Source organism: Gossypium hirsutum, chromosome A11 (assembly GCF_007990345.1).
Source record: "Gossypium hirsutum isolate 1008001.06 chromosome A11, Gossypium_hirsutum_v2.1, whole genome shotgun sequence".
Classification (NCBI taxonomy): domain Eukaryota; kingdom Viridiplantae; phylum Streptophyta; class Magnoliopsida; order Malvales; family Malvaceae; genus Gossypium; species Gossypium hirsutum.
In genome coordinates this window covers 9,732,280-9,756,629 of record NC_053434.1, presented here as the reverse complement: position 1 = coordinate 9,756,629, position 24,350 = coordinate 9,732,280, and the positions used below count along the sequence as shown (strand labels likewise).

At 32.6% G+C, this 24,350-nt stretch overlaps 2 protein-coding genes and 1 long non-coding RNA gene across 12 annotated transcripts; 2 read left to right on the top strand and 1 right to left on the bottom strand.

Annotated features, from left to right (window-relative positions):
- Window positions 1-2,588: 2,588 nt before the first annotated feature.
- On the top strand, window positions 2,589-15,217 carry LOC107909805 (lysine-specific demethylase JMJ25). Of its 7 annotated transcripts, none has more exons than XR_005904825.1 (15): window positions 2,589-3,349; window positions 3,586-3,716; window positions 3,841-3,940; window positions 4,049-4,181; window positions 4,264-4,327; window positions 4,422-5,196; window positions 5,280-5,609; window positions 5,714-6,632; window positions 6,738-7,054; window positions 7,128-7,200; window positions 7,297-7,382; window positions 7,479-7,598; window positions 8,085-8,537; window positions 8,886-9,295; window positions 14,852-15,217. XR_005904825.1 is itself a non-coding variant. In XM_041080997.1 (13 exons), exons 1-13 carry the CDS (start codon window positions 2,867-2,869, stop codon window positions 14,927-14,929), a joined length of 3,609 nt encoding a protein of 1,202 aa, XP_040936931.1. In that variant the 5' UTR covers window positions 2,589-2,866; the 3' UTR covers window positions 14,930-15,217. The 7 variants fall into 7 exon arrangements, 3 of the variants coding, with proteins under 3 accessions (XP_040936931.1, XP_040936929.1, XP_040936928.1); XR_005904823.1 differs by having other exon boundaries at window positions 5,714-6,656; window positions 8,201-8,537; window positions 9,209-9,295; XR_005904822.1 differs by having other exon boundaries at window positions 5,714-6,656; window positions 8,201-8,537.
- On the bottom strand, window positions 9,071-16,629 carry LOC121209735 (uncharacterized). Its single transcript, XR_005904826.1, has 2 exons — window positions 16,493-16,629; window positions 9,071-9,515 (listed from the first exon to the last, which is right to left on the bottom strand). It is a non-coding gene; the product is annotated as an uncharacterized lncRNA (long non-coding RNA).
- On the top strand, window positions 16,302-22,643 carry LOC107909804 (cyclic pyranopterin monophosphate synthase, mitochondrial). Of its 4 annotated transcripts, XM_041080998.1 has the most exons (5): window positions 16,304-16,722; window positions 16,834-17,310; window positions 17,929-18,047; window positions 18,335-19,017; window positions 21,404-22,643. In XM_041080998.1, the coding sequence occupies exons 3-4, from the start codon at window positions 17,946-17,948 to the stop codon at window positions 18,983-18,985; spliced, it is 753 nt and encodes a 250-aa protein (XP_040936932.1). In that variant the 5' UTR covers window positions 16,304-16,722; window positions 16,834-17,310; window positions 17,929-17,945; the 3' UTR covers window positions 18,986-19,017; window positions 21,404-22,643. The 4 variants fall into 4 exon arrangements, with proteins under 4 accessions (XP_016692953.2, XP_040936932.1, XP_016692955.2 ...); XM_016837464.2 differs by having other exon boundaries at window positions 16,302-16,722; window positions 18,335-22,643; XM_016837466.2 differs by lacking the exons at window positions 16,304-16,722; window positions 16,834-17,310 and adding an exon at window positions 17,337-17,732 and having other exon boundaries at window positions 18,335-22,643.
- Window positions 22,644-24,350: the final 1,707 nt, after the last annotated feature.

The window sequence follows — 24,350 nt, the reverse complement described above, 5'->3', positions numbered from 1 at the left end:
TATAATTTTGTTAGTACAATATTTTAGCATTAACTTTTAACTTCCTCACTCCCCACAATTTTTTAGGCATTGAGCTTGAGACAAATGAAGATTTATTTATATGCATCTTTATCATTCTACCTAATTTAATTCAATTGTTAATTTTCTTTTATAAATTTTATTTCAATATCAAGTTTACAAAATCTATTATTCATTTGGAGGATTTATTTATATGTATCTTTATCATTCTACCTATTTTAATTCAATTGCTAATTTTTATAAATTTTATTTTAATATCAAGTTTTCAAAATCTAATATTATATATTTATTTAAGTACCATTTGGTTTAAAATATAAATTTCAAAATTTGTTAAGCTAGTTCTTATTTATAAATGACAATTCAATTTTTTTAATACATATTAAATTTTATCACACTCGAGATATGATTAAAAAAAAACTTGATATTAAAATTATATTTATAAAACATTAATAATTAAATTATAGGTGAAATAGTAAAATATTTATAATTAAATATAGATTTAGGTTCAATTATTAAGCATTATATTTTTAGTTATTTTATTTAAATATTTAGTATAAAATAATAAAAAATAAAAAAATATATTAATATTAAATTCTTTATTTAAAAAGAGCTTTTAAGTAATTTAGTAATATCGACCCACATCATAGATTTAACGTAAGATTGTAATGTTAGTTTATTATTAATAATTAAATTCATATAAACTAATTTGATTCATATAAAAATATTATATTAGTTATCACGACTAAAATTCATATACTAATTAATTATTAAAAATAGATAAAACCATGTTAACTAAGGTGAAAAAGATAAAAATATAAAATTAAATTAATTATAATGTAATTAGTGTCGTAGTTATATACAAATTAAACTTAAGATATAGACATTTTTAATCTAAGTACATTTATTATTTAATAATTTCAACGAGAATTATACCATTACATTGTTTAATGTAAAAGATTATATTTATAATAATTTATTTTAATTTTGCTTTATAATATTTATTTTAATATTAATACAATGTTTATAGTTATATAACAAAGTAATTTACAATGATAAATTATTATTTATTGTTACAAATTTATTATTATTTTAGGTAATTTATAACTCCTAACTTGACAACCAATTCACAGAATAATCTATATATATACACAAGTTTGAAAAGAATTGAACTAACTAATTAACTTATATAGTTCATTATAGTACATTTTTTTTTCATTTTAAATATTTTTTTATTTCTTGAAAAGTTTTGATTGAATGGATTTATTTTGATAATAAAATTTACCACACTTATGAATAAGGAATTTAATTTTGTTAAATGGACTTTTAGGAATTAAATAAAAAATTCAAAGATAAAATTATTATGTAATTTTTTAAAAAATATAAATATCTTTTATTATAGTATAAGTTGTTGTAAAAGTTATTTTACTATTATTTATGCTTTTCTATTATGGATATTAATAAAATATTAATCTTCAAATATGTTTGCATAGTTTGAATATTATAGTAACTAAACCATTTAAAAATTTATATTAGTGAAAAGATTATTATAAAACATAATTTACGTCTTATAAAAATATTATAATATATTTATTTATAAAAATTACAGTTATTCATAAAAAATGTTATATATATTATTATAAATTATTTATAATTTTTTTAAATTATGATAAAAAATTATATTATTTATAAAAAGTGTTATAAGAATTATTAGACAATTTATAAAATCTTATTTATAAATTTATTTATTATAAATATTATATTATTTTTACTTAATTTATGTATTATAAAAAAGATATAACCTAATATGAGACTTTATATAAGTTATTAAAGATATAAATTTATTTGGATTGTGAACTCAAATATTATAAAGTCAATACTAATTACACAAATACAAAAAGTTTTTTTGCACCATACTGTGAGGGTATGATATCATTTAAAAGAATGGTGCCAGACACAAGTACCATAAATAGCTTATGAGCTTTTTAATTTGAGACATATAAGGTTTCAAAATGTGGTTAAAAAGACATTTGTTGTTCTATAACAATATTTCATATATTAACGATATCACTTTAATATAACATAAAAAATAAAGTTGGATTGTATTAGTTTATTGTATATCTGATAACTTTAATCATATGTAGAATTGAGATAATTCATACTTCGAAGTGCATATGAAAAGGGGAGATATTGATAATCTTAATTATGGATATTCAGATTCAGATATACTTTATTAATAATAAATAGATGATGAGAAGGAATATATGTTAAATATTAATGAGATAATAATACAATGAATATGCATAGAATAATTAGATAAAATTACATATGAAATTTATTTTTTCAATTATTTTTATCGATAATCATATTATCAACTATTTTTATAGATTAACATAATATATATAATGATTTATTTTTAATTTTTTGTTACTTATTTAGAAATTATTTTATAACACTAAAATCCTTTTATAATAATTGATATTTTTAAAAATTATAAATTATGTAAATATATAATTACAGTTTGATAATTTCATTCAATTAATCTTTAATCTCCAAACAAACCCTTTGTAACATTTACGAGAGAACGGTGAAAACAAGAAAATAACCGAAATTAGGGAAACTTTTCCCCTAGCGGATTTGGCAAATCACATCGCTTTCAGGACTTGCCTATTTGTTCGTACAAGTGCATTGGAATTCGAGCAGATGTTTATAAATTCTCAGCTTATTTTTTGCCGCCCGTATACCATAAAACGCCTCTCAACTTGTGAAAGAATCTCAAAGTAATCAAACTTTCAAAGATTTCGTCTAATGGCAATCTGAGCGAGAGGTTACAATATCTACCTACTTAGCCATGGATTCACCGTCGGGTAAACGTTGCAGGAGAAGCGCCGGTCTAGGTAAGTGGCGATGCAGCGAAATGGCGTTGCCTTCAAGCTCGTATTGCGAGAAGCACAACTGGCAAAGACATAAACAGGCTCAAAAAAGAATTCGCAGAGATGGAGATAATAACAGCCACTGTAAATCCCGCAAGTTAAAGAGAAGTGGCAGTGTGGGAGGTGAATTCAGCGGATCGGAAATGAACAAGAAGAAGAATGGTAGAGAGGAGGAGTTGAGCGGTGGATCGGAAGAAGGGGACGTGCTTGTCTTGACAGAGATGTTGGCCAGGGAGCGCGAAAAGGAAGAGAAAGATATCAAGGGGAGTAAGGTTGGTTCTCGAAATTCAGTGAAGGAGATAGTGGATTCCGGTGAAGGAAAAGCTAATTCCCGTAAAAAACAAGCCTCCGTTAAAGCTGTTAGGAATGGTGCCGCTAGAGAGAAAAAATCCGTCGAGAAGGTTATTTCAACATATATATACCATTTTAAATATGAAACAGCTAGCGTACTTTAATTTCTGCTTCCGCTTCATTCATATTTTACAACAGAAATGAGTACAGTGGATTTTCGTTGTTTAAGTGTAGTTTTGTGCATCAATAAATTGTATTGATGAAGCAGTAACTGCTTTATATCCAATGTATTTGCATCATGTTCAAAATTGATCTATATCTCAAAAGAATAACTTTTGCATTGCAGAATAAGAAGAGTAAAAGCAAAGAATTTGGAAGTTTAATGTGTCATCAGTGCCAAAGGAACGACAAGAGTGGTGTTGTTTTTTGTTCCAGTTGTCAAAGGAAGCGTTATTGTTACGAGTGCATTGAAAAGTGGTAAGTTTAGCGATACAGATTTTGACAAGACCATGCTTGAACATGCTCGGGTTCTCATATTTGACACTAGTTCCCTTTTGGTTACCTTTTTATATATGTAGCTGAATTGTTTGGGCTGAAATAGGTATTCGGAGAAAACAAGGGATGAAGTTGAGGCTGTATGTCCGTATTGTCGTGGAAATTGCAATTGTAAAGCTTGTTTGCGTGAAGTTTTGGTTGTCAAGGTAGAAGCCTTTAATTTCTTTCTCTATGTAATCTAACTGCCTAATGTGCATGTCGTTTCCGCTTTCTTTTGTGGTTGTTATTCTTGATTATTTATAGTTCTTTGACAGGATATCCGCAAGGATATAGAGGCCAGTGTCAAATTGGAGTGGCTAAAATATTTGCTTCATAAAGCTCTCCCAGTTCTTAAGCATATATACAGGGAGCAGAGCTCTGAAATAGAGATTGAAGCAGACATAAAAGGTAAAAAATGACACAAAGCACTTGTAAATGAAATTAGTTTATGCTCCTTATGCTTGATATTCTTATCGCCTTTGTATGTTAGGATCTCAATTGGCAGAAATTGATATAACAAGGTCTAAGTTGGACAAAAGCGAACGTTTGTACTGGTATGTTTTCGAACTTGTTAAAAATAAATCCGTTGAGACTTAGTTATCAAATTTGAACTTAATTGAAGGAACTGTGCATTTTTTTGTACGACAGTGACAACTGCAATACATCAATTGTTAATTTTCACAGAAGCTGCTCCAGATGTTCTTATGATTTATGCCTAATCTGTTGTCAAGAGCTAAGAGAAGGCTGCCAACCTTGTGCTAATGAAGCAGAAACATCCAGCCAACAGTTAGTTGAAAGAGCAAGTTTTCAAACTATAGAGAAGGATGAAAAAAGTAATGCAGCAAGGAGAAGACATGGATGGGAAAGCCAAGTGCATTCACACAGTAACGATAAAGCTGTTACATCTTCTCATTTGCCTGATTGGCGAGCTAATGCTAATGGTAGCATTCCATGTCCTCCAAGTGACTATGGAGGTTGTGGTTCTTCTACACTTGAGTTGAGGCGTGTTTTTAAAGCTAACTGGGTAACTAAGCTGATAAATAATGCCGAGGACATTACCAGTCAATACAAGCCACCTGACGTTGATTTCTATATGGAATGTTCTTCATGCCAGCCAAATGCTTTAGATGGAAACAGCAACAGTAGTTCTAATGTGAGGCATGCAGCTAACAGGAAAGAGTGTTGTGATAACTACTTATTCTGCCCAAATGCTCTTGATAGATCAGACGATGAAAGTGAGCATTTTCAGAGGCATTGGATGAGGGGTGAACCTGTGATTGTCCGTAATGTTCTAGAGAAAACATCTGGTCTTAGTTGGGAACCCATGGTCATGTGGAGGGCTTTCAGAGAAACAGGTTCCAATGTAAAATTCAAAGAAGAGACTCGAAGCGTAAGGGCCATTGATTGCTTAGATTGGTGTGAGGTTAGTTATTAGTTATGTAACCTCTAACTTCTGTTGAATGTTATAATTTCTGTAGATCTAACATGTTTATTAGTGTCATGTAGGTCGAAATTAATATTCACCAATTTTTCATGGGCTACTTAGAGGGTCGTATGCACAACACTTGCTGGCCAGAAATGTTGAAATTGAAGGATTGGCCTTCATCAACCTTATTTGAAGAACGTTTGCCCAGGCATAATGCTGAATTTATTGCTGCACTCCCTTTCAGTGACTACGCTGATCCAAAATTTGGCTTTTTAAACCTTGCTGCACGGCTTCCAGAGGGATCATTGAAGCCAGATATGGGACCCAAGACATATATTGCATACGGATTCTCTGAAGAACTTGGTAGAGGCGATTCTGTAACAAAGTTGCATTGTGACATGTCTGATGCGGTATTGTTTCATCTACATCTTTCATCTTATGTGGCAAGACAATGATACCTAGCATTTTTCTCCGTAGACTTCAATTCTCTAATGTTTTATAGATATGATTATAGGTAAATGTATTGACCCACACAACTAAGGTGAAAATTGCTCCCTGGCAACGCAAAGAGATAGAAAGCATGCAGAACATGCATGCTGCGGAAGACATGCAAGAGCTATATGGGGGTGTAGATAAAGCTAAGGTTGGAATGGAAGAAAGATTATTGAAGACAACCCATGGGGACAAGATCATTGTTACTGATTGCGCAAAGAATGGAAGCATGGAGCATGGGCACTTGTTGTTGGAAGAGAAACACATAAAGGAAGGGAAACTGGATAACGAACAATCAAATGCTAATCCACCCGTTCCAGATTCCTGGAATCTAAAGATTGCTGGATTGGATGAATCAAAGCCTGGAATGGGGCATTCTGTTTCCTCTGAAAATTGGGAAAACAATAGTATTGGGACAGAGTTGCTTCAAGTAAATGATTCAAATCCTCGCATTCTTGATTTTAATAAAAATGGTGTGACACAAGGGGTTAATAATAACCCTGAAAAAGGCTCCTTCGAGGAAAATAGTGACAGAAAATTAACTTCAAATATGCCGAAAGTTGAACCAAACAAATGCTCTTTGTCTAGCAGTGCAGATGAAAGGGATAATCTGTTTGTTGAAAATTTGAATAATAAATCAAGCATCTTGAAGCATAATGTGAAGGTAGAAGCAGAGTCATTTCCAGAAAATAATGACAAAGGGAGAACTGATAAAAAGATGGAAAATTTTGAAATGGAGAGATCTCCATCAAGCAGCATGGTAGATAAGCATTACTTGAAAACAAGAAGAATGGATCATAGTTTAAGATTGGAGAAAGAGGTCAAAAATATTTCAGGAAAGGACCAAATGGATGAAAATGTCTACTCTTCAGAGTTAAATGCTGCCACAGCAGAAAACGTGACTGTGAAGTTAAACGAGCAAAGCGTAAACCAATCTAAAGGTGGAGGAAACAATTCTTCTAATGGTGCGGATGTTCTGAAAGAGATTTTTTTTGTTGGAAAATTGACAATCTCTACTGATTATGCAGTTTTTGATGTCAATGCAGTGGTAACTGAGAGCGAAGGTTTAGCTGATTTGAGTGCATCCTACCTAGAAAAGATTAAATGTTCAAACGACATGGTGGTAACGAGGAAAGACAAGTTTGGGATTTCATTCTCTGGTGATTGTGCACTTAGTGTCCCTGTTTCGAAAGAATCAGACCAAGAGGCTGTCAAGGATATAGGAAATGATGATAACTCAGAACTGGTCAAAGGTGGTGCTGTCTGGGATATCTTTCGCAAGCAGGATGTTCCTAAAATCATTCAGTATTTGGAAAAGCACAAGAAGGAATTTCGCCATGTTAACAATCTTCCTGTAATTTCAGTGAGTACCCTTACTGCCACTGTTGAACTTTTAGTATGTTTTCTATACTGGAGAGCTGAACTACTTTTCTCAGGTCATTCATCCCATTCATGATCAGACTCTTTTCTTAAATGAGAGGCATAAAAGGCAACTGAAAGAGGAATTTGGTAAGAATATTCTCTTTGTTTATCAGTCAATAGCAAAGTACAATGTTCCATCATTCATACCGCAACTGTGTCATTAATAATTGGTGTTGAATGCAGATGTGGAACCTTGGACATTTGAGCAATACCTTGGTGAGGCTGTTTTCATTCCTGCCGGATGCCCTCATCAAGTGAGAAATAGACAAGTAATCCCTCGGCTACTGACAATCTTATGTGTAGAATGTCTTAAATTTCATCTTGCTCTATTAATTCCATTAACTTCCTATTTTCTCTTTTACTAGTCTTGTATTAAGGTTGCACTGGATTTTGTTTCTCCCGACAACATTGAGGAATGCCTTCGATTAACTAATGAGTTCCGTAAGCTCCCAAAGAACCATAGAGCCAAGGAGGACAAGTTAGAGGTAAGAAATTTGAATTTAATTTCTTTATTTGTTTGAATAGGTTTAAGTAGAATGCATTTGGTAGCCAATTTTAATGATGTTATGCTTAACTTGGAAAAGCCTTTGGAATGGACATATTCAACTGTCTCTCCTACTTAAGTTAGGTTTTTATGTTGTAGGGTTACTTGGTAAAGTAAGTTAGGTTCAGGGTAGTTAGTGGTAGAATTCTATATATGTTCACAGCTCTTTGTAATTAAGATAAATGCATTTTCAGAATTAAAAAAATTCTCCCATCCTCTTGCCTCAACCATCTCTTTTGCTTTCATTGTTGAATTTTGACATGGTATCAAAGCCTACCAAAGACTCCGATTACCTTCATCTTTTCTTTGTTTTTCATTGTTCTTGATTGATATGTTTTTCGGTTATACAGTTTATATTTTTTGGTATTGTGATTTTATCACATTCATTGCTGTCTCTTTAAGTTTTTTTACTTGGTTCAAATTGGAGTGTTTGGAACTTTGCAACAATTGTGAACGAGCATGAATTCAGCAATGGAGGTTTTGCAGCTGTAATCTCTATTGATTCCCACCATCTGTTGTACTTTCATCTGTCAAATACACTAGGCACGCTTCTTGTTTCGAACCAACTATTGGGGTTTGAGAATTACAAATGTTTGGAGGCGTTAGATGCGCTCTACATTGTTGGCAAAGAATAAATTGGGCTTTGTTGATGGAGTTTGCCAAAAGGAATCTTATGATCCCATCTTTCATCATTAATTGGAGCGCTGTAATCCCATTGTTCTTTCTTGGATTTTGAATGCAGTTTACAAAGTATTTTTAATAAGAATCATCTTTGTATCAAGTGCTTCTTTAGTTTGGCAAGATATTGAAGAAAGGCGCGATAAGGTTGATGGTACTTGGGTTTATTTTCTCCATCAAGAAATTCCTTCTCATGTGCAAGGTATCTCGTCAATCTTTATCTATTCTACTCCAATCATATTGTTATAGGCTGAATTTGATGCATTAATGCCGCTTGTTCTCGTGATGCGTCAAGGAAAACATTCAACATGTTACACAACAAAGGCTCTTTCAGTTTTTGATGGGTCTAAATGAACCCATAACACTATTAAGATTAGTATTTTACTAAGGCCAAAGTGTTTTTGGAAAAAAAATACTTTTGAGAAGAATTTAAAATTTTCGACTTTTGATAAAAGTACTTTTGGGCCAATTTTTCACATGGGAGAAATATATTTTTTTTAAAGTAGCTTATTTAGGAATGTTTTTTATTACTAAATTAGGCTCCATGCAGCCTTTGCCAACAATTAATCAAGCATGTTCTATGCTTGTCCAAGAAGAGTCACAAGGCAACACTCTGCAGCTTTAAATTCCAAAGCAATGTTTGCGCCTACTGCCTTGTAATCTTCGAATGCTCAACAAATAAAAAAAAAGTTCAATGGTATATTTAAAGACGGCAAAGTTAAAGTGCACAAGAAAGAGAATTGTTGCTGACTGATTGGATACCCATCAGATTTCAAATTTACAGAGAAAAGGAATCTAAGTTTATCATCCTCAGCAAATCATGTTATTGCCTTGGAATGTTTAGATGGAAATGACGCTTTGACATCTCAACAGGCTTTAGTCTTTACTCAAGCATAGTATCAACAAATTCTGGGATTACTTAATAAGGGAATATCTGTTGATGCAACTGCAATATGACAGGTATGGTTTCTAGATTCACCTCTATCAAAATATCATCCTTAGAATGGATCTTGAACACACGGGCTACTAATCATATGATATCTGACTTGCAATGTTCAAAATCTCCAATTTCTTGCTCTTCTTAATCAAGTTTTGTCCAATTGTCTAATGGTGAAGCAATCCCCGTTACACGTATTGGCTCATATACTCTTCCAATTGATGATAATCTAACCAGCATTCTCTACACACCAGATTTTCATTAAGATTTGCTTTCCATTTCGAAATGCACCCTAGATCTAAATTGCTTTCTTTCATTTTATCCTGATAAAGAATAAGGTCTGCCATATCAAATTCATTCATATACTAAGTTAGCTTCTGTATCTTTCATTGTGGTTTTTATATATATATATGAATTAATTAGAATAATCTCTTTCGCATAATGGATGTAGACATGCATCATTGTCAAAAATGAACTAAATGTCTCTTTTCCAAAATAAAATTTTGAATAAAAATTATTAGCATAATAATAAATTTAGCCCTCAACATTTATCTATTTTTTTACTTTAATTTTATCCATTTTGGCAAAACCACCTTTATCCTCAACAAAATTTTAGTCAAATTATTATTTTTATCTTAAAGTTTAGTGAAAACTTCATACTTTTTTGAATTTTTAAAATAAAAATTATGAAGTCTTTTTGAATATTTTAATAATTTTGTATTTTTTATGAAGTATATATCAATTGTCGAGTGAGTTGTCATGCCAATGCCGATAAAATTTTAATAGTACTATAAATTTTTTCTTTTAAAAAGAAAGTAATTTGACTAAAATTTAAAATTTGAGGGCCAAAGTGAAAAAAAAAATAGGGTCAAAATAACAAAAGTGAAAATGTTAGGAGGCAAAGCCAAAATCATGTTGTTTAATATTTTGTTTGTCCTCTTGTTATTTAATCTTCACTACATTTTCCAATTGTCTAATCATGTTGTGACATTGTTTTTTCTCTTTCATGTTGACTTGTGGGGTCCATATCGTATATCTACCTATAAATGTCATAAATTATTCTTAACCATTGTTGATGATCATATTAGGATTACATGGATACTTGAAAGTGATACAGTTGTTTGTTTAAAACCATTTATTCTTATAGTTCAAACTACTTGTATTTAAATCGTTAAAATTAACAATAGTGATGAAAATTTTAATTCAGAAAGTAACCCTTCTCTTCTCTTGGCATAATTCATCAAATTTGATGTGTTCATAATCCATAATATAATAGAGTGTTTGAATGAAAAACATATACTTGTTAGAGGGTTGTTAAAACAGAGTGGAAATAAAAATTGATTGGACAATTAAATTTCTTAGAAAATTTACTAATGGAAATCAAGTTATAAGGGTATTCTGAAGCATATACAACTGATATTAAAGGTAAAGGCAAAGCGGAGATGAGATAAATTTTCTTGACACCTTTGACCAAAGATTGAAATCCATTAGCTAAGTTACTTGTAGTGGAGGAAGAAGGAGAGGTGAGAGTATAAAATTATTTTTATTACTAGAAATATGGTCGAAAACATCTAAGTTAAATATCTAAGGTCCATTTGAGGAAAAATGAGTTACACCAGCAACAAAATTATCGAATTGTTGTTTCAAGGCTTGATATTATAAATATTCATCATAATCTGATTTAGATAAGGTGATAGATTTGACTCATCTTTATGTATGAGAAATTAGAAGCGGAATAGTCCTATCTCCTTAAACTTGGGTTAAATGTGCAATGGATGGATTATTGCAAGAGAATCTCCCATGTAAAGCCCAACAAATTTCACATATGTGCCCACTTTGATCATAGTAGGTGCTATGAGGCTAAGCTCTCTCCTTCTTCCTTTTTTACCATCGCCTTGTGGGCTTGTATCCTAAATGGTTAGCATAGATGATTATACCTCTCATTGAGCTTAAGTTAAGGAGATGCGAAGTAGTCAAGCAGTTATCTAATCAGGAATAGGAATGGTTGAGCTAGTATTAATATGATTTTCATCGAAGCTAAATATGTACGCAATCCAATCAGAGCCAGAACCATAAAGAATTTATCCCTTTACTTCTCCTGATACCCAAATTTCTTGATAAGAAGCATAACAACATTAAACTCATCCTTCAACAATTCAACTTGACCCAAATAACTAGTCATATATCTTATTGACTTTACTGTAGATGGACAAGATCTGAAATAACTTTGTTGATCCACTGAATATCATTAGTATATAGGTTCTTGGCCTTAGCCAAACTCTGTAAGAAGTTTTGCAAGACTATAGCAATGTAAGTAACTTTGGCTCAAGCGAATGTCATAGCAGGCTACATAATTGGGATCAAGTTTAACCTAATAATCTCTACTCTTTTCATCAACGGCATTAACATCTTTTTTAAGACGTTCTCTATAGCCTTTCCCCATAAATCACAATTCGACAGAAGCAACCTAAGAAACATAATTATTATTGCATGATAGTTTGATAGTAGTAATAGTAGAATAATTATAGAAAGCAGAGAAGAAAAGTTTGGTAGAACTTGAAGGATCCATAGCAAGGGTGAAAGAAAATTAATTAAAATAGAAGTTAAGGTTGAAACTATACGGGGGCAGCACCACTGGAGGGGGACGGACAGCACAAACCTTCATGAAGACTCATGGAGGAGAACGATGGCCGGAGGGTGGTGCATGCACTTTCAAATACCAGCGCGTAGGAAATGAGTAGAAACCTTTGTGGTGCGTGTGTGGGCTACACATGCCGATTCTGGCAATGATATTTCGACCGGAGGGTCGACAAAGGCTACATATTTTAATGGGAGGGGCGATGAGAGTGGTTTAGCAGAATACCATGTGAAATTGAGAGAGAAAGAAGAGAATAGAGAAGAAATAAGGTTGTTGTTCTATTTCTATTATGGTTGTTTCAGCCGTGAGGAAAATAGAGGAAAAATAGAGAAAAGGGAAATATTCTAAATCCATTTCTATATAAATGTACACCGTAATACATATCCTCTTTATACTAGTAGTTATATATACAAAGAAGGATATATCAAAGATTACACTTCCTAATTCTATGCTAGTCCGATCCCTAAGTTTTTGCTAGTCAATATGATACATTAACGTAAGATTACTATCATCAACAATAAAAATTAAAACAAATACATAAAATTTATTTTAAAGATTTAAAAGATTTAAGAAAAAGTTCATAAAAAATTTTAAAAACTTGTGCACGTCAACAATGAAGGAAATGTGGATTGTCATGCTGATTGTTACGGTTGTGTTGTTTAAATTGTAACAATTCAATTAACTTTTCTATAAAAAAATAATTTTACTAAATTTAAAGGTTAAGGGTCAAAGTGATCCTAGAAAAGAATTAGGGCCAAAATAATAAAAAAATAAGTAAAAATAAGAAGTGTTAGGAGACAGGACACATGAAAAATAATTCCCATACTGTATGGGATAGTTCCTATTGGTTGCAAATGAGTATATAAAGTGCCAATGGATAGGTTGAAAGGTTCAACCATGTTTAGTGGCAAAGGGATATGGCTAGAAGGAAGGAATTGATTAGTGCGTCACCTTTTTCAGGTTGCAAAACAAGTTACTGAGAAGCTTGTTATTGTTACAGTATCAATGTTCAATTGGCCTATGTATCAAATGGATGTGTACAAAAGGTATACATGGACCTTCCATCAAGATTTCACAATCATGGGGAGGATTGAGTATGTGAGTTTCTCAAGCTCCTTTATGGCTTGAAGCAAGCTTCTCACCAATGGAATTTAGAACTTACAAAAGCTCTCTTTGGTGATGGTTACTCAGAGGAAGCATGTCTACTCAATGTTCACTAAAAGACAAGAACGTAAAATTGTTGTTTTGTTTTTATATGTGGATGATCTTGACCATACAAATGATGTTGTTTTAATATCATATTTGAAGTTCATAATACACCAGCATTTCAAAATAAAGGACCCTTGAACCAGTAAGGTCAAAAGTTGGAATTGTTTTGAATTAGAGAAAATATGTCTCAGAACTTATTTTAGACACAAGGCTAGAGGGAGCCAAAACAGCCGGCATTCTGTTGGAAAATAAAAAATTTCCACCAAAAATGATTATTAGCATTTGCAGATAGATATTCATGAAGTCTTTGAAGATGAAACTCTTTATCAACAGCTCATAGGAAGGCTCTTGTTTTTAAAACACACGAGATGCAACATCACATATGCAGTTGACAATTTAAGCCATTTCATGTAGAAGTAAAAAAAGTCGCATTACGAAGTTTCATCCAATTGTTAAGGTATATCAAGAAGGATCCAGGACAAGGCATTCTTTTTATTGCCTTTGGTTCTCCAAAATTAGTTGCATATTGCATTTCTAATTTTGCTTCTTGTCTTATGACTAGAAAGTCAATGATAGATTTCTACAGAAAGCTAGGAAACTCTTTTATATCCTAGAAGTTGAAGCAAAATACTATTTCAAGGTCCTCAATCAAAGCTAAATACAGGAGGATGGCACTCACTAATGCAAAACTTGTTTAGTTATTAGGACTCGTAATGGAAATTGGATTTGAAGACAAAAGACCCATCAAGCTGTCTATTACAACCAAGCAGCCCTTGAAATTGCTACCAATTAGACATGGGTAAGGCTACTCATCCAAGCCCAAAGGTCTACTCGAAATTTGAAAGTATTTAGAAAAATCCTTAGACTCGAAAAATGAGTTGGGCAAAAGAACTTAATTTTCCTATAGATAGAAATTAAATCTTTAGTAACAAATCTTGACTTCTATGGGGTGATGGTTAAAACTCTTGTCAAATAAGTATTTGACATGGGTTCAAATCGTATTGTCTCATCCTTTACCCTTGCATAAAAGAATAATAAATGAGAAATATTTAAAATTATTAAATATTAAATTAAAAATAATATAAATATTTTTCAAAAAATTAAAAATTAATATTATTAGGCTTGAATTTACCATTTAACAGGTTTAAGTAAGATTTTAGGTTTACATTTTGAGTTAAGTTAAACTTAAGTAAGAATAAAATATGTTAAACACTTCTATTGCCAATCCAATATATCATAAAAGAACTGAACAGATAGAGGGAGAAAACTCGGGAAAATCTTATTCAAACCCAACATATATCCATAAAAGGGCAACTTGTAGAAATCATCACAAGAAATCTTGAAATGCAGCAGCATGGTTATTTTACTTCTAAGTTGAGGGAGAGTGTAGAGAATCAACTAGACATGTTAATACTTGGGTTAGTTAGTAAAGGAAGTTAGTTTCATGTTGACAGGTAAATTCATTTTCAGAATTAAAATGAAAAAAGAAAAAGAAAATTCTCCAATCTTCTTAATCATCTCTTCTTGCACTCATCATTGAATTTTGACATGCATACAAAATATCATCTACTGAATTGTCCAGAAGTTTAAGAAGAAGATGATTTTATCGTACTGCAGGCATTATGGTGATCTATCAAAATTAAAAACGTAGATAATGAATTGCCTTTAGAGATTCTATTAGACGAAAGTGAGTAATTATGTGACAGATTTCATTGGATTTTCTCATCTACAGGTAAAAAAGATGGTGCTCTATGCTGTTAGTTCAACTGTGAAAGAGGCCCAAAGTCTGATGACGCCTAATCAGGTGTAAGATATATCTAAACTTTTAGAATCTTAATTTGGGGTTCAATAGTTTAGCCTGTAAATATCCGATGGATGGGGTTGTTCATAATTGGATTGCGTTATTTTACTGGCCTTTTTTGCTCCTCAAGGTTGAAGTTGTAAATTGCACCAATCACCTTGTAAATGTTTTGTCAAGCAGAATGTTAATTGTTAGTAGACATAAATTAGCCATGATAGAACAATAACAACATTGGCCAGCTTTTTTGTTCTTTCTGTAATTTGCAACGCGGTTCTTGGTCCATTTTAATTTGTTACATTTGTTCTCTCCCTCTCTCTCTATTTATAAATTTAATAACTACACCTCACATATGACAAAGACAAATCGAGTAAGTGTCGGAACATGTCAAGTTTAAGTCGAGTTCATGTATTATATCAGTAATATTTATAGTTATTTAAATTCGGTTTAAAATATAAATTTTAAATTTTGCTTAAACTCATTTATATTTGTAAATGTCTACTTTAAATATGCTTGAGCTTATTCATATTATTTAAATTAATTCTTTTAAACATTTATATTATTTTTGTTAATATTTAGTTATTTTTTATAAACAATTTTTTTTAATGCATTATATTAAAATTTTAGAAGTAAACAACCAAACACGTATTTTAATATTTACATTATGATTTTTTTCAATAATCATAGCATATTTATTTTTATATTATATATAAATTATATAATATAGATTAAAGAAAAAAAATCTTATTATAAACTTAAAAATGAAACTAGATCAAATCAAGTTATGATTCATTTTAAAATGAATTTTTAGGTTAAACTTAATATTTTTATTAAATCTTCAAAATGAATATTCTGATCTTTAAATAAATATAAGTGATTAGCTTTAAATGGATTCTTGATGAGAGGGGAGGGGTAACCTGAATTCGTGGTGTAAGCATGTGAATTTGGTTTCTAAGTGTAAAACTCAAATCATAAGGTTGAGCATCGTGGTCGCTTATTTCGTCCCTTAATTATATGGTCGAGAATTTATTAAATTAAAATACATTTTTAGTAAATTATTTATCCTTCAGAGAACACTCTCGACGAGAGTTAAAAAGATTATTTTATTACAGCCACTAATAATAAAATTAGATTGAAAAATTAAAATATTTAAATAAAAATGTTTCGAAATTAAAATATAAAAACTTAAACTTAAATTTGAAAAAAAAATATTTTAAATATTTAATTAAAATATATTATTTAACAAAAAAATGAAAATATTTTTAGAAAAAGAACTAAAATATTAAAAAAAATCTCTTGAAAATAGTTTAAAAATGAATTGAGCTTTAATTAAAAAGTCCAATCAATTAAATTTTTAATTAAAATTTAACAATCAATTGGATATTTTTAATTGTCATCTCCGTTAAGGTACTTATGAGCCCGTTAAGTCCTTGCTAACTTGTTTGATTAACCCACGTGGCAATTAGATTAGAAATTATTCTATTATTACGTTATTAATGCCATGAAATTTAAATTAAATTAATAAATTTATGAAATAAAAAAAAAGTATAAACGAAAAAAAAAAAATCTTCTTACCACCATCGACTGAATGTCACTCTCACTCCCCTCCCACCATGGACCGCTCAAACCCCCCTCGTGGCCACACTCCGGCTTTTGTTTGCGTCAGCAACGCCACCAAAAGGAAGGTCTCCCCATCCTCTTCAATTTCCGCGATCAAGATTTCCGAGAACCTAGCCCAAAGTGCTCAAAATCAAACCTTTAGCCTCGACCTGCCTATGCTCCTGTTGATCCGACTTGATTTTCTAGTATGTTGCTCCTTTCGTCAGCAGTTAACTTTCGACCGTTCGGATTAAGCAAAAAATATTCCGAGCCTCACATTCTCTAACTTCTGATTTTTTTTCCCTTTTTTGATGCAGACTTCAACTCGGATCTCTCCTCTTTTTTTTTTTTTTTGTTTGCTGAGATTTTGGTTCATGGTTTCTTATCATTTGGTATCTATTATTGTTTTGGGTATTTTGGTTTGATTAAGTCTCGAGTTTGGTAAAATGGGTCAAGGTTTGAGGATGATGGTGAGGTTCTTGATGAGCAACAGTGCAGGGGGCTTACTGGTTGATAGTGAGTTGTTAGGATTATGGGTTGCTGGTTGATGGTGAGCTGTGAGGAGTATGGGTTAAATGGCAATGGAGGGTGCGCAAGAGGTGTTGGGTGGTTCGGTGGTGGTGAGTGCACAGGAGTTGGGTTTAAAGGTGATTGATGATGGGTTAATGGTGGTGTGAATGCAAATGGTGGAGTATTCGAAAGGATAATGGTGAAACCATGTGGGGCTTAATAGTTGCCTGTAATTGATGCCAAAGAGGTGGTCTGGTTTGATTGATGGTTGCCGGAAAATTAAGGTTTTTTTTTTTAATTTCTTAATTCTTTAATTTAGTCAAAAAAATCTGATCCAATCACATGTCGTCATGTGGATTAATCAAACAACTCAGGAGTTGGCCTGAAAGGAAATGACAATTACAGGGGCCCAATTGATTGATTGTTAAATTCAATTAAGAGACTTTTCAACCAGGGTTCAATTGATTTTTAAATCATTAAAAATGGGCCTTAATAGTACTTTAGCAAAATTAGAAAAAGAAAAAACAGAACAGAACAGATGGCTATATTAGCAATTACAGCTCGAACGGTGCGTTTGAGTGGCCGATTGTCTTTGACTCATTTCACAATCAGCTCTCTCAGACTAGCCGTTACCTTACTTTCTCGTAGTCGTAGACTCGAACTGACTGACACTCTCACTAGTCACTGCAATCTACCGAAAATTCCATTTTTGTATTGCTCAACCTGTTTTCTTTCACCTTCTAATACTATAATTTCACCTTATTTTCACAAATTTTAAAACATAAAATATCGTCTCTTTCCCCCTTCCCATCATTAACCCTAATTTGTTTGTGAAAATGCCTGAATAAGAACCTGCTTTCATTTGAGAATTAAGATCCTAAAGCTGTAACTTTTTGTCTCAGTCTTGATTATTGGCGTCATGTTTCTTCGTCGACTTGCTGTGATAGTTCCTCGCTCTACAAGGTTCTTCAGCAGTAAAGGTAGCCTTGACCTTGGAAGCACCATAGCTGAACTCAATAAGGTATTGCTATTATGTGTTTATAAGAACTAAGAGATATCCATTGTTTTCTTATTCTTTGTTTGTTCGTTAATTAACGTTTGCGGAAATATGACAATTATTGAACCGAAACCATAAGGATTTGTTTGTTTTTTCTATGATTTGATGTATCTAATTGAAGCCGCGGTTCAATGCCTCTTATTTTGTCTCACCATGACAAGTGCTATGCCTATTATTAAAATCTACTACAAGTACTTTACTCTCAACAGAAACTAGAATGCATGTGATTAATCTCCAAATTTTGGTTTCAGGAAATGGAATCTGTCTTTGGTGAACCTCCTCCAGAAGGACTAGCCAATTCTGGAAATAGAAGCTGCATGGCTCAAGATGCCCACCATAACTCTCATGTTATTTTGGGTTCTACTAATGATAAGTTTGCAGCTCAAGAACTGAGCTCTATATCTCATCATTTAGGTGAAAATAAGCCTGGTCTGTCCCATGTTGGCAGCACAGGGAAAGCCCAAATGGTAGATGTCTCACCCAAAGAAAATAGTAGCAGAACTGCTATTGCTAGTTGTAAAGTAGTTTTGGGGAAAAAGGTGTTTGATTTGGTCTTGGCCAACCAGATGGCTAAGGGGGATGTTCTTACTGTGGCAAAAATTGCTGGCATAAATGGGGCAAAGCACACCAGCACTCTCATCCCTTTATGCCACAACATCACTTTGGCTCATGTTCGTGTTGACCTAAGACTCAATCCTGAGGATTTTAGTGTTGAAATAGAAGGAGAAGCGGCTAGCACAGGTAAAACTGGGGTTGAGATGGAAGCAATGACAGCTGTGAGTATAGCGGGATTAACCGTGTATGACATGTGCAAGGCCGCTTCAAAAGATATCCAGGTCACAGATATACGGCTTGAGCGTAAAACTGGTGGGAAGACTGGATATTGGTGCTGGGAGGAATAAGATTTTGAGACAGTGCTGCCAAAATGTTATGGGTAAGCGTTTTAGTAGATATTTGCATTTTTTTAGCGGAATGGTAGTAATCTATGTTCTTTTAAACATGAAACTTGGTGGCTTATTTCACGTTTTCATTAAAATTTACAATAAAAGGAGGCATTACGTGTAACCTATATGCAATTTTAAACTAATCTTCCTCATGCTATTTTGTGGACCTTTTAATTCTCAAATGTATACCTGTTCTACACAATATTCGTAAAGTTTTGAGCACACATATACCTATTTGGTAAGAAGATTCAAATGTTGTACCTTTTTAGAAGGCTATTAAGTGGAATGTACTGATTTGTGTGGCTTTAGAAGGAATAAAGTAAATAGAGATAGGGGAATAAAGTAAATAGAGATAGGGATGTTAGAGTTGAGCCTATTGAGATCTGTAACTCTTAGGAGGCTTACCAAGTGGAAACCATAAGTCTCTATATTTACAAGAGGCCGAAAGTTGTTGAGGGCAAGGACCCTATGTGACTGGTCTGGAAACAGCAACAAATGCGAGGAACAAACTGTTAACAGGTACAACTGTTCAAGGTATATCCAATCATTTAATTCTAGGGATTATTTTACAGTTTACAGGTTGCCTGCAATATGTAAGTGCATTTAAATTTATCAGTGATATGTAAGTTCATTTAAATTTAACAGCGAAAGGAAAATTATAGTCAGAATGAGCCTTTAACTATTGAATAACTCTCAACTATGGATTAATACTATAATAATTATAACTCAAATTGACTACTTTTTCTTTTTCTCGGGTTTACTGGGAGCCAACTTTGTAAAATCACTTTTTCCCATTTTAATTGGCAGATTGCTTTGCTTAGTTGTTGAATCTAAAGAGTTTGCTTTAATTATTTAGTTTCTTCACCTTGAAGTTTACACTATACACTATCAATCATTCCCCTGCCTTGCAAGGCAGTGAGCAAAGGTGAAATCCAAAGCCCTTACAGCTTTTACATGATGCTTTGTTTAGATTTTTTTTTCTTAGCAACTATTATCTGATTTTTTCTTAAGCAACTAGGATCCACTTTTCATGGCATCAGCATGTTATATTTAGTCACAACTGGTTGAATTGGATGACAATGACATCATGGACTGTGAACATGGGCAATGTTGTTTAATCTTATGCTGGGAAAAACCAAGATATGCCCCATGATTTGCCCTAATAATAATGTCTTTGTTATGCAATTTCTTTTTGGGTCTCCTCAACTTTTGCATTATTTTCAGGTTATCTTCTTTCTTTTCTTTTCTTTTTTTTTGGCTTTTTAGAACCCCACACGGTTACAGTTTGTGCAAGGGAAAAAAGTTGGTGCTTTCTCATTATATTGTGCTAAGCCCACATTCCAATGAAATTTTTTTTTTTTTTTGTTTCTTATGAACAATGTGTGTCCTTTAAATTAGTTGTGGGCTTCTTTATCCTTCTCTTCTCTCCTCCCACCCCCTTTTCGATCCATTAAATTCTTTTTTCTACTGTAATATGTCTATCTGCTAAATGCTTTCCCTTTTGTTAGGTATACTCGGTGTAAATTTTCAGTTACCAAGTTGTGTCTCTTCATGTTGCATCCATTCTATTGTTTATAATGTAAATACAGTGGTTGGCTAATGACTTGATGTTACTCAAATTCAAGTAAATCTGACAGAAGGGCAAGTGCTAAAACTCCTTAAATTTTCTCCTAATTCACATTTATTTGCCACCCGATTCAAACAGAAATGGATATGCAACAGCATATAATAAATTGTGGAAATCAGTGCGGTATGGTGAAACATGCACACATTATTCTTAAAGATAAAGAGATGTGCATTTATTAGACATAGCTGCCATTCTGCAACTAGTTTTGCAGCCTATTCAGGCATTTATTTTCTTTATCCTCTACTTGTCAAATTAAGTTTTGGCCATAAATATGTATCCTCTGTAATACTGGCTAGATTTATAGCTTCATCTACTAGAGAATCCAATGACTTGTTTAGTTTCTCTTTTTACAATGTTTTTTGCTGTTTGTTTGAAAAACAAGATGCCTATGAAACTTGCATGTTCCTTCCTAATGCTTTAGCTCTAGGGCTCTTGATTAATCTTTGGGAGCACTAATTTTATGTCTTAATTAAGCTTTTGGACGATGCATCTCTAATGTATAGCTTTTGTGCTTGTGAAATAACATATAATGAGAACAGTATAGCGTAAATATCTGAGTTTTTGTAGTCATAGATGATTAAGAAAATAAGTTAGCACAATTAGCACAATTCACAGTATTGATTTACCAGACTAACTACATTGTAATCGCTTTTGACCAATGTTCAAAAACTAATTACATGGTATTTAGCTTTCTCCTTCGCTTTATGGGAAATATGGCTGTTACGTAACTGCATTGTTTTCAAAATCAGATACCCACGACTGGAAGCTGCCCGAGAGAGAGCAGTAGCAGGGGCTTTCGAATTCTTTGCTTTCTCACCTGCTATTAAAATCAGACACCCACATAGCCGTGATGGTTAAATGGCAACCCCCCCCCTCCCACACGCACATAAGGATGGAAGAAGTTGAATGCAGATGACGTGTGGCATTCCGGGGAAGGCAGGTGCGGGAGCACTTATAAGAGATTCATGAGGGAAACTGGATTAAGGGTTGTTTCTGACACATCCCTAAGGCCAGTAGTATCAAGGCGGAATTATGGGTTTAAGTTAGTAATTGATTTGAACATCGCTCATCTTGAAGCTGAAGTTGATGCTATAATTTTTATTATTATCCTCGTCTCTAACTTAGATGTTGGTAACATTATTCTTGTTACTCTAGTTGATGATTCCAGATGCTCCGAACTACTATCTCATATATTAAAATCAAATATATCTTCAAGGAAGGAAACCGGAATGCTGATGGTCTAACGAATCAGTAATTCGTAGGCTGTAGATGTAGGGTTGAAAGGCGCAAGCACAAGCACTCTTCTATTTGCTTTGCCATGGCATTGGCTGCTATGCTATTTTATACATATACTGTGTAGAGTATACCATATCTGATTAAATCAACCAATCAGCTAAGGTAAAAGTGAAAGTTGCATCAAGCTGGTAGGTATGGTCCACTGGGAGGTATTGGATTTATTGCCCATTTACCTTCCACAGTGACTGCTTTTTCGCAAACCCAAACCTAAGCTAGCATAGCTCTAGCCCCCTACAGAACCAAACCAGCAGCAACTTCATCTGTAATGGCTCTAGCTATTAAATATTAATTTGCTTTACAGGGTTACAAAGTACTTTCTTGCCTGAATATGCCTAGCTATTTTAAATAAAACAAAAGCAATGATGTTAGATTATTAGACTGATTGCTGTGCTGGTCCTCACTCCTCACTACCTTTTTCATTTTTCTTTTCTTTTGATGTGATGTATTAGTTCATTACATTATCGGTATATCAATCTAATGAAAAGCTAGTTGTTACGAATACTGTACAGTAGCAGCCTTTAGTCCGGTAGGTGCCAGATCAGCCGCCATGTCAGCAAGCGTTAAAAAAGAGCACACGCGAGAAACGAAGACCTCCTCATGTTGAGTTGGAATAGGTTATGCAATCTGTAATGCCTTGTCTGTTTCTGGATATCTCTCTTTATTTGATCATCAATAAAATTCTATTAGAGTTCATGACACTGCTATATCTACCACTTCTTTCCTAGCATTGTTTTGGTTGATGCAGTCTTAAGTAGGGAAGTTTTAATAAAAGATTTAAGACTTCCAACTTTCTATTATGTGCTCTTGGCTCTGCCAATTAATTGCTTTGCGAAATCCATCTCATAAACCAAATTCAAAGTTGAAGTTTTATGAAATCATTGATTTAGCATAGCAAACAATGTAATAGAATCCAACTCAACTTACACACATCACATGTCCAACACCACCTAATCAACTGAAGTAGGCACCGCTCTGTAAACAACAACTGCACCATGGATGGGATGGCTTCTGCTTCTGCCTATTTTTTAACTTTTCCAAGTAAAAAGATTAACCTTTTATTTATGAAAGGGAGTACAAAATTAAGATTAATGATAGGGTTTAGAAAGCCCAGCAATGTGCCTAGAGGAGCATTTATGGAATTCCTCCTAGAAATTCAATTAATTAATTAATTAATTAATAAGGAGGTTCTGAATTCCAAGACTGAGATTATGGAATGACATGTTTCTGGTTAACATTTCCATTTGCAAAAAGAAAAAAAGAAAAAACAAAAAAGTATGTCTGTGGGAAGTCAGACCAAAAACAAGATTAATTTTATTGAGATCCTTTAAAGATTTGATTATGTCCGTCTTATATGTCGACCTTGTGATCTAATCTCACCACTAACAATAAGCCACGTTACCAAGATTTTATATCCAAGTAGAAACTCCTGATTCCAAGTGCCACATGCCGGATTTTCTATCTTTTCTTATAACATACATACACGCCTGTATTATTCTAACGACCATGATCGAAGGCTTCTGAATTCTTAATTATTTTGCTTCTCAATCAGAAACTGTTTGTATTTTATTTATTATATAGTACAGTTTAGTACCAAAGTTGATGACACACAACGCATGTGCTGCAAAATGCAGTGGGCCCCCCACTTAATACTATCTTTTTATTCATTTTTGTTTTTTTTTTAATATTTTTAAAAATATTGAAATGTAAACAAGATTCTTCGTTTTGATGTTATTTTCTTTACCTCACTTGTTAGATAATATATAATATTATTATTAAATACACAGTCAATACTTTTATTTATTTATTTTAAATATATTTCAAATGACACATGTATTAATTTTTTACATATATGGGTTTTTTACTAAAACAAATTAAAAAAAATTATTTACCAAAATAGGTTGTCAGCCAAATTATTTATCAAAATGAGGTGTTTTTTCATTCGCGCCTATTTGACAGGCGTGAATGATTATTTTATATTAAAAAAATATTTTTTTTTGTTTTTTATATTAAAAAAATATTAAAAAATTATTTTCGGGTCAGTATGACCCGCGTATAAATACGATTACAGGTTGCGCCTACTTGAGAGGCGCGACTAATCGAGCCTTTCTCTAAGGCGCAAATGATTGTGCCTACCTCAGAGGCGCAAATGGTTGTGGTGGGGCCCACACGAGCTTACCTTTTCCCCTATATATACCCCGATTATCAAATGAACACATCAAATGATTGGGTGGATGCTGGTTTTTTCACTAAAATAAATTTAGAGGTTTTTAATTAGACGGCATATAAATGAATTATTTGTTATGCTCCTATAATTGGTGAATACAATATCAATATTCTAAATTTTGGTGAATACAATATCAATATTCTAAATTTTGTAGCAGGTGAAAGTTACCAATCGTA

Bases quoted from the DNA above. Each gene is read 5' to 3' on its own strand.
- LOC107909805 (XM_041080994.1), top strand. From the start codon at position 2,867: ATGGATTCACCGTCGGGTAAACGTTGCAGGAGAAGCGCCGGTCTAGGT. The intron at 4,328-4,421 runs GTATGTTTTCGA...TTTGTACGACAG, and splicing joins AAAAGCGAACGTTTGTACTG to TGACAACTGCAATACATCAA. The intron at 7,383-7,478 runs GTAATCCCTCGG...CTCTTTTACTAG, and splicing joins ATCAAGTGAGAAATAGACAA to TCTTGTATTAAGGTTGCACT.
- LOC107909804 (XM_016837464.2), top strand. From the start codon at position 17,946: ATGTTTCTTCGTCGACTTGCTGTGATAGTTCCTCGCTCTACAAGGTTC. The intron at 18,048-18,334 runs GTATTGCTATTA...TTTTGGTTTCAG, and splicing joins CCATAGCTGAACTCAATAAG to GAAATGGAATCTGTCTTTGG.